General features: G+C 43.6%; 1 protein-coding gene across 1 annotated transcript in view; it reads right to left on the reverse strand.

The window, feature by feature from the left end:
• Positions 1–4,737: 4,737 nt before the first annotated feature.
• Positions 4,738–10,301, reverse strand: part of Emc3 (ER membrane protein complex subunit 3) — a 27,626-nt gene continuing 22,062 nt past the window's right edge. Inside the window, exon 8 of the mRNA XM_008854865.3 lies at positions 4,738–5,920. Within this exon, the coding sequence (XP_008853087.1) occupies positions 5,792–5,920 (129 nt within the window). The 3' untranslated portion in view covers positions 4,738–5,791. The remainder of the gene's footprint in view (positions 5,921–10,301) is intronic.

Consider the following 10,301-nt stretch of genomic DNA (forward strand, 5'->3'; position numbering starts at 1 on the left):
TCTTTTTAAGTTTCCCAACAGCTCTTATTATTTTTTTTAGCTCTTTTTATTATTTTTTTATCTGACAGCTGGTAAGCAAAAGCTCAGAAAAGTTAAGGAACCTGCTAAAGATCACAGAGCAATTAACAAGTCACAAGACTGTCTCCAGAGCCAGTACTCAGCAAGTGATCACACATAGTGATCACCATCCTGCCCCTCTGGAAGGTTATCTGAGAGAGGAGAACACCGCCCCAGGCCTTCCATGTGGCCCCTGCTGCTAGGAGTCAGTTCATAAAAACAGACAGTCCATCTGGGATCTCTGTTGAAAGGACTGCAGACTGTTACAACTGGGGGCTGGTGGGAGCTGGAAGCTCCCAAGGTAGAGAGAAGAGAGAGAAGGCAGAGGAGGTGTGTCTAGCAGGGATGAAGCCTCCTGTACAGACAGTGCCCAAAACAGTTGGCTGACATCTTCATTTTGGCTGGCCACTCTGGCAGGAGCAACACATAAACAAAGGCAGAACAGGGGGGAGCTGGGGCTGGCTGAGGCACCTGCTTGATGCCCTGCCAGTTGTCCTTGACTCTGAGGGCAGGACACTCTTCCACTAACCTGGTGGCAGTAAGCCTTCACAGTTCCTAGTCTGAACTCATTAATTCTCAGATTTCAGCATCTCCCGCAGCACCTACTAAACAGATCTGCTTCTTTAAGAGAATAATTTAAAAAATGTTATTGGTAAACCCAGCACTTGAAGATCAAAGGTGCCTGCCTTTAAGTCCAGCACTTGGGAGGCAAAAGCTGGTGGATCTCTCTGAGTTCCAGGTCAGCCAGAGCTACATAGTGAGACCCTGTCTCAAAAACAAAACAAAACAAAAGCCCAGCGTGGTGACACACTTTAGTCCTAGTACTTGGGAGGCAGAGGCAGGTAGAGCTCTGTGAGATCAAGGCCAGCTTGGTCTACATAGTGAGTTTCAGGCCAGCTAGAGCTATAAGGAGACCATGTCTCAAGATTAAAAAAAAAAAAAAAAAAAAAAAAAAAAAAAAAAAAAAAAATTTGGAAAAGGAAAAAAGACAGCAAAAGTAAAAAGAGAACCATGTGCCAAAATTAAAAAAAAAAAAAAAAAAAAAGGTGCTAGAGAGATGGTTCAGTGGTTAAAAGTACTGGCTGCTCTTGCATAGGACCTGGGTTGTTCCTAGCACCCACACAGAGACTCGTAACTCCAGTTCCAGGGGATTTGACACCCTCTTCTGATATCCACGGGTACTGCACTACATGGGTGCACTTACATGCAACAAAAGTCATACACAGAAAACAAAAGTAAAACAAAGATTTAAGAGACAGAGCAGAGCATAGCAACCAATACCACAATGAGGCATTGCTGGGACCCCCATTCAAACAAACCCTTTGTAAGGGGGCATTTTAAGATGATCAGGGGAAAATCTGAACATATTCATGAATAAACATGTTGAGCCTGGTTTGTTAGCACCGACCTGTAATCCCAGTATTTGGGAAGTGGCAGCAGAAAGATCAGGAATTCAAGGAAAGCTGGGGCTACATGAGACCGTCTCAAAAAAACAAATAAATAAAATGCCTTACCTATTAGAGACCTGTTAGAGATACTAGAATGTGTGTGAAATGATATATCTAGAATTGGTTGGTTGATTATGGTATTAGATTGAACTGAGTGCCTTGCACATTCTAAGTAAATGCTCTACAACTGAGCTATGTCTTCTTGTTCTCACTACCCTTCCCCCCCTTTTAAAAAGACTTATGTGAATGAATGTTTTGCCTCATGTATGTAAGTGCACTATATGTACACTTGATGTCAGGGGAGGCTAGTAGAGGGTGTCAGATACCCTGGAACTGGAGTTAGAAATGGTTGTGAGCTACCACATGGGTTCTGGGAACCAAACCTGGGTTCTCTGAAAGAGCAGCAAGTACTCATCTCTCCAGCCCATCCCATCCCTTTTTTTTTGAGACAGGGTCTCATGTAGCTGAGGCAGGCCTCAACCTCATTAAATAACTGATGCTGGATTTGAACTGTTCCTCCCGTTTCTACCTTTCAAGTGCTGGAATTATAGGTGCATGCCACCATATCCAGCTTTCCTCAGCTCTCTTGATATTTTTTTTAAAAAATTATGTGGAGGTATGTGTATGTATGTGAATGTGCCCTCAGAGGCCAAAGGCATCAGATCCCCTGTAGCTGGAGTTGCAGACAGTTGTCCCCATCCTTGGAAGGGGTTGCTAAAGATGTAGGTGTTTGAGTCTTGATCTTCCCGTGCCGTCTCCTGGAAGGCAGAGGAACTTAGAAGCTGGAAGGGAGGAGGAAGGCAGGGGCTAGGTGGGACCAGGTGCTAACACAGGAGAGCCTCAGGCACATGCTGGGTCACCACAGGCCCCTCTCTAAGTGGGGGCCACAGATGTCTCCCTGTGATTCATTTGGAATACCTAAATGATCCTCTTATGGACAGGATCATTGGAGACCTTGCTGTGTTGTGACAGGTTTGAGATCTAATCCATAGGAATCACTTATTTACCTAAGCTGCTCTCAAACTCAATATGTAGCTAAGAATGACTTTGAATTTCTGATCCTCCTTCCTCTGCCTTTGAGTTCTAGGATTACAGGGGTACACCACCAAGCCTGATTCATGTGGTACTGGGGGAACGAACCCAAGGCCTCATGTATACTAGGCAAGCGCTCTACCAACTAAGCTGCATCCCTAACCCTAAATCACCTGTTAAAAGTGTACCACGGGCAATTCATTTTCAGGATTCCTCCCTGCTGCAGCGAGCTGTTAACTCTACTTAATAAAACCTTGCTTTCCCTTCAAAAAAAAAAGTGCTATTATCGTGTCTTTCAGTGTATTTGGACTTGTGCAACTATCATCATCTTCAGGGCTTTTTTTGTGGCTCTGAAGATGGAGATTTTATATATATATATATATATATACACACACACACACACAAACACATAACACACACACAAACACATACATATATACATATGCTAGACAAGTCCACAGAGCCACACCCCATCCAGCTTCAGAACACATTGTCTTTCTTCTACAGTTTGCATCTGGAGTGATCTCCAAAAGACCCATGTGCAGAGCTTGGTCCTCAGTTTGTGTCACCACTAAGAGGTGACAGAATCTTCAAGAGGAAGGGCCTAGTTGGAGAAAGTGAGGTCACTGGGGGTGTGCCCTTCAAGGTGCAAAGACCCCACCCTTTACTCTCTGCTTCCTGGCAGCTATGAGTTGAGCAGCTGTTCCAGGTCCTCTTTCCCAACCTTCCTTCCTGCCTCCCTCCCTCCTTCCCTCCTTTATTTCCCCACAGGTTCAGAAACCATGGAGTCTACTTACCATGGAGTGAAACTTCCAAAACTGTGAGCCAAAATAAGCTTTTTGTCTTTTTAAGTTCATTTTCTTAGGCAATTTATCAGTGATATCAAGTCACCTAACACATTACCCTAAGAAAACTGGACCCCTTAGCATTTCCCATCCTCTTTCCCCTACGCCCAGCCAACCACCTACCTACATTTTTAATTTTATGTGTATGAGTGTATAGCCTGCATGTATGTAAGTGCACCCATGTTGTGCAATGCTCCTGGAAGTCAGAAGAGGGATTCAGATCTCCTAGAACTGGAGTTAAGGATGGTTAGCCACCGCATGTGTGCTGGACCTGAACCTGGGTATCTGCAAGAGCAATCACTGCTCTTAACTACTAAGCCATCTCTCCAGCCCCACCACGTACCTACCTTTACCTCTATGAATTTGCTAATTCTGGAAGCTGCATAAAAGATGGGAACGGTTGGGCACACAGCTCTGTGGAGCACTTGTCTAGTTCCATCCCCAGCACCAAAAAAGAGAGGGGTGGGATATAATCTGGTAAGACTAGTTTCTTTTATTTTGTATGACTCAGAGTTGTAATAGCAATACTTCACTCCTTTTACTGCTGAAGAGTATTCTATTATATGAATATACTGTATTTATCCATTAGCTGCTGGACAGTTGGGTTGTCTCCCACTTTATGACTGTGAAGAACGCTGCTGTGACTCCATGTATAAGTTCTGCAGACATGTGCGGTCAGTTCTCTTCCTTAATTCCCTACTGAGATGTGTAGAGTGTTACCCTTTTCTCTGCCTCTCCACCCGTTGTTTCTGTAAACATTACCACGAGGGAAAAATGCTTAACCTTTTGAGGATAATCAGACTTTTCCAGAGCGGCTGCATTATCTAATCCTCTTTGGAAGAAAAAGGGAGCCTGAGGCCTAGAGAGGGGAAATGTCTTCCATAGAGGTAAGAATCAGAGAGTCCAGGACAGGCAGGGATCATGCATATGAACTCAATGCCACTCCCTTCCCCACTGTCACCTAGCACTTGCCATAGCCACCATTTCCCAGCCAAGCAGTAACCCCTATCCCTCAGTGCTTCCCCACCACTGCCATCAGGATCAAGCCTGCTTCTGAGATGACTTCCAAGCCACCTGCCTTCTGCTTCTGGTCCAGACTTGCTGTAGAGAGTCTATGAACTCAAAAATGGGTTTCTCTTATGGTGTTTTGTTTTGGTGCTGGAGATAAAACCCAGGCTCATGATGTACAGTTAGTTTAGACTCTACTACTGAGCTACATCCCCAAGCCTCTCATGAATTCTCTGAAGACAAAGGGCCATATCTCTTTCACCTTGGGGCTCTTCAGCCCTGGTTCAAGACAACACTCCTGTTGGCAGAAGATAGTCAGAACCCACAGAGGCAACACTTTCACAGGCAAAAAGAGAAAACAGGATTGTTTAATTAGTAGAGTCAAGAGTTGCTTGTTCTTGATTACAGTGCTCAACATGCAAATTACATCCAACTCTTGGTACAGAAATGGCACCCTGCCACTTCCCTGGGGCTGTTCATCTAGACAGAGGATTTCTGGTCACCCTGATCTATGTATCCATCAGCAGCTGCCCTCGTGCCCTCTGACAGTGATATGTAAATTCTCTCCTGTCCAGAGGAACTGGGAAATGAGGTCACTCGTTCAAATGAGTAGCCATTTACAGTACAGCACCATTGACTGGCCAATGGATTTGATATTTTCTCAAGTTCAGATCAAGAACTTGTATTATGTAACCTGTCTCTGATGATCCCAAAGGCACTTGAGAGTCTGGCCGTGCCTCAGGGTCACCTGTTTTCACTGGACAACATGAAGAGATATGAAAGGCTTGCTGAGTCTGCCCTGGCCCTGGGGATTCACTCTTGAAAGAGTTGATTTCAATAAGGATAGGACACACTGACTCTGCGTGGTTCTGTAGGCTCAAGTGAGCAGTGCAGAAGTTCTAAGTTCCTCAGCTGCAGTCTCTAAACTTTCGATAGTGAAAATGTATTACTTTTGTAAAGAAAGTTAAAAAATACTAACAAGAAATTAAAGGTAAAATGCAGGGTGTTTGGATCCTAAGAAAACAGGAGTTTACTGTGGTTAGAAGTCAGGCTGACTGAACATAATGACTAGTTAGAACTGATGATGCTTCTTCCAAAGGCTGAAATTTTTGCTAAGTTTTGATATATTCTTGGTAGCTTGGGTTTTCCCCTTTCTCTGACTTTCTAAACTAGAGTCACCTGAGGAACTTTTACAACCTTTTAAAACAGCACATCATCCAGCAACTCCTCTTTCCTCTAGTTTCCAACACAAAGGGGAACCCAGCTCAGACAAGAATGAGCCTGCTGCACGCCCGCCAGCCCTTGCATCCTCCTTTTATTCTCAGAGGCTCCAGCTCCAACGAAAGTTACAAGGTTAAGCATTACTCCAAGTTCCGGACACAGCTAATCCCTGCACAGTGTTCAGAAAATTGACGTCTGCAATTCCTTTTTGAACATGCCTTCGAAGTGGAGGTCTTTGGCCATGAGTTCTTCTTCCACATCATCCAGTGCCCACTGGTGATCTGTCAGCTCCAAAGCTTCCCACTCTGTCTGCACAGGAAGAGAACGTAGGGCAGGGAGAGAGCTTGTCACTGATGGGGATGGCCTGGAGCAACCACCACTCCGACCAGAGGCAGAACAAAGCTAGTGATATAAGTTCACTGGATCTTGTGAGGCAGGCACTCTGATCCTTCGCACCTGCCCAGCTCTGTTAACTTTCATAAAGTAACAAAAAACTCACAAAGGCCAGATGTAGTGGCACACGACTGCAATTCTAGCACCTGGAAGGTGGAAGCAGGAGGATTAGAAGTTCAAGGTCATCTCTAGCTACACAGCCAAATCCAGGACAGTTTGGGCTAAATGAGACCCTGCCTCAAAACAAACACTCCAAACCCAAAGCCAGCCTGGTCTACATAGCAAGTTCCAGGTCAGTCAGGGCTATATAGTATGACCCTGTCTCAAGAACAAAAACCAAAAACCAAACAAAACCCAAAACTAAGAAACAAACAAAACCACAATCTAAGATCACAAAGATTTGTGCACATTTTTTTGTTTGTTTTTTGTTTTTTGAAGACAGGGATTCCCAATAGCCTGAACTGGCCTGGAACTCGCTATGCAAACCATGCTGGCTTGGATCTCAGAGTTCCCCCTGCCTCTACCTTCTAAGTACTGGGTGGGATTAAAGATGTGCACCACCATACCTGGCCTATGTTTTATTATGCTCATATTTTAGCTCTTAAATTTAAGTCTTTGATCCATCAATATATTGTTGTTGTTGTTTTATTTGAGGCAAGGTCTCATATAGTCCAGGATGACTTCAAACTCATGATCTTCCAGTCTCAACCTCCCAAGTACTGGGATTATAGGCATGTGTCACCATGCCTGGCCCATCAAATTTATTTTTGAGACAGGGTCTCACTATGTACCCTCTTACTCACAGAGATCCTTCTGCCTCTACCTCCCTCCAGAGTGCTGGGATTAAAGACGTGCTAACATGCCTGGCTAATTTAAAATTTTTTAAAGATTTATTTAAAATATTTATTCATTTATTAAAATTTTTTGAGACAGAACCTCACTATGCAGCTCTTGTTGGCTGCAAAAAAATATTTTTTTTACATTTAAATCAGTTTTATTTAAGAAATTTCCAATAATAACAATGACTAAAAGCACCCAAGCACAAGACACAGAGCTGCAGCAAACATTAACAACAAAATCACTTCTTGTACTCGGGGTCAATCCATGCATTCTTTTCTTTTTTTTTTTGGATTTTTTGAGGCAGGGTCTCCCTGTAGCCCCAGCTGTCCTGGAACTCACTATGTAGACCAGGCCAGCCTTGAACTCACAGAGATACTCCTGCTTCTGCCTCCCAAGTGCCGGGATCAAAGGTGTGCGCTACCATGCCCAGCAGCATGCATTCTTTGTACTGCCTTGTACAATTTCCAGTGCACTAAAGGTCAGTGGATTCACAAAGGAAACCCAACTCTCAAAAGGCTTTCCAATCAAATCAAAGAACAGATTTCTCTATTTTGGAAAACTCATCACTTTTCCTTTGCATTTCATTACCTCTAATTTATGACCAAAGTTATTGTCAACAAAATGAGAATTTTATTTAGAAAAAATTTAAACCCCTTGCTTAAATATAAATGGAGTGGGGGCCAGGTGTGATGGTGCACGCCTTTAATCCAGCACCCCAGAGGCAGAGGCAGGCGGATCTCTGTGAGTTCAAGGTCAGCCTGGTCAACATAGTGAGTTCCAGGACAGCTGGGGCTACAAGAAGACCCTGTCTCAAAAAGACCAAAAAAAATAAAAATAAATAAATAAATAAATTACATTTATTTATGCACATGTGTACATGAACATGTAGCATGGAGCATGTGCGGAGGTCAGAGGACAATCTTGGGGAACCAGTTTTCTCCTTCTACCAGGTGGATAAGGAGGTTAAACTCCTGGGGCTTAAGTTAAACTCAGGTTCATCAGTCTTGGTGGCAAATGTCTTTACCCACTGAACCATCTCACTGGCCCTTATTTTTATCTTTTAGTTATATGTACATATGTCTCTGTGTGTGGGTATGTGCATGTGAGTGCAGGTGCCTTTGAAGATCAGAACAGGGTGTTGGATCCTCTGGAGTTACAGGCAGTTATGAGCCACCCAACATAGGTGCTGGGAACTAAACTTGGTTCCTTTGAAGAACAGTCTGTACTCTCTCTCTCTCTCTCTCTTTTTTTTTTTTTTTTTTTTGGTGGTTTTGAGACAAGGTCTCCCTGTAGCCGCAGCTGGCCTGGATTCGCTAATGGAGACCAGGCTGACCTCAAACTCACAGAGATCCACCTGCCTCTGCCTCCGGAGTGCTGGGATTAAAGGTGTGCGCCACCATGCCTGGCCCTTTTATTTATTATTTTTATTTTATGTGTATGAGTGTATAAGTGCACCAGTGTCATGCAGTGCCCACAGAGGTCAGAGGAGGGTGCTGGATCCCCTGGAACTGAAGTTATAGACAGTTGTTAGCTGCCATGTGGGTGCTGGGAATCGAACCTGGGTCCTCTGAAAGAACATCCAGTGGTATTAACGGCTGAGCTATCGCTCCAGCCCCTGACCTAACATTTGTAAATGGTGGGGAATGTCTACCTTCATTCTTTAAAAAAAAAAAAATTAATTCCATTTATCTGTGTGTGAATGAGTACGTGTACACATGTCACAGCAAATGAGATCAGAGGACAACTTACCTGTTCTCTCCCTCGTCCATGTGGGTCTTGGGGATTGAACGCAGGGTTGTCAAGACTGGCAGCAGGAACTTTTCCTTGCTAAGTTATTGTACCTGCCCCCTTCAGCTTTGTTCTTTTTAATGTTGGCATCTTTTTCTTAGCACTGTTTGTTGAAGAGACTGGTTTATTTATTTATTTTATTCATTTTTAGCCGGGCGTGGTGGTGCATGCCTTGCCTGTGACCCCAGCACTTGGGAGGCAGAGGCAGGCGGATCTTTGTGAGTTTGAAGTCAGCCTGGTCTACATAGCAAGTTCCAGGCTGGGAACTGAAAGAGAGTTCTCAGTAAGAGCAGGAAGTGCTCTTAATTGCTGAGCCATCTCTGTAGTCCTGAGACTATTCTTTTTCCCCACTAAATTATCCTGGCACTGTTGTGAGAAACCAGTCAAGCATACATTATCATCAAATTATCATAAATGTATTTAAATAAAAAATATTCATTGATCTCTCAGCCCTCAATTCTCCTCCACAGGTTTACTTTTCTACCCTCTCACCAGTATTGCAGTTTTGATTATTGTGGCTTTACAGGTTTTTAAACCAGGAAATGGTTGTTATTTGCCATGCTGTTCCTCTGATGGAGCAGCCAGTGCTCTTAACCACAGAGCTAGCTCTCTAGCCACCCCCCATCCTTTAAAAATAAACAACAAACAAAGAAATAAATAACCCCCACCCCAGAGTTGCATTATGTAACTATGACTGGCCTAGAACTCATTATGTATACTAGGCTGGCCTTGAATTCAGAGATCTGTCTGCCTCTGCCTCCCAAGTGCTGGGATTAAAGGCATGTGCCATACCTATCCTCCCTAAAATTTTTAATTTATTGACTTACTTGTGTGTACTATGTTTGTTGTGGGTATATGTGTTTAGCATATGTGTGGAGGTCAGAAGACTGGTGGGAGATTAGTTTTTCCTTCTACCATGTGGGACTTAGGGATCAAACTCAGGCCATCAGGCTTGGCAGCAAGCTCCTTTAACTGCTGAGCCAACTCATCAGTTCTAATGTTGAGTTCTAAGAGTTCTTTATATATTCTGGTGTAACAGAATGAGGGAGTTCCATTTTATTTTAGTTTTTATCATGAAAAAAAAAATCAAGTAATGGGAGCTGGAGAGATGGCTCAGTGGTTGAGAGCACTGGCTACTCTTGCAGAGGATGTGGATTCGGTTCCCAGCACCCACATAGCAGCTTACAACCTGCTGTAAATCCAGGAGTTTAAAGCCAGCCTCTACTAGTCTTTGCAGGTACCAGGTACACAGACATATATGTAGGGAAGCACTCATACAATAAAAACAAAACTTAAAAAAAAAAAAGTCAAGTGAGATTTTGCTGTATACAAATCATACCAGGGGCTGGCTGGATGGCTTCCACACATTCACCATGGCATGCTTATCCCCAAATAAATTAATAAATGTAATACAAGAATTAAAAATAGATAAATAAGTCAGTGGTTAAGAGCACTGACTGCTCTTGCAGAGGACCCGGGTTTGATTTCCAGCACCCACATGGCAACTATGAACTGTCCTTAACTCCAGTTCCAGGGGAATCTGGAGCTGTCTTCTGACCTCCACGGCACTGCACGACACGGGTGCACTCATACATGCAGGCAATACACTCGTACACATAAAATAAAAATAATAAAATATTTAAAATACAAAGCAAGATGAAGTGCCATA

The sequence above is a fragment of the Nannospalax galili genome, unplaced genomic scaffold, assembly GCF_000622305.1.
Source record: "Nannospalax galili isolate Female #2095 unplaced genomic scaffold, S.galili_v1.0 scaffold406, whole genome shotgun sequence".
NCBI classification, from domain to species: domain Eukaryota; kingdom Metazoa; phylum Chordata; class Mammalia; order Rodentia; family Spalacidae; genus Nannospalax; species Nannospalax galili.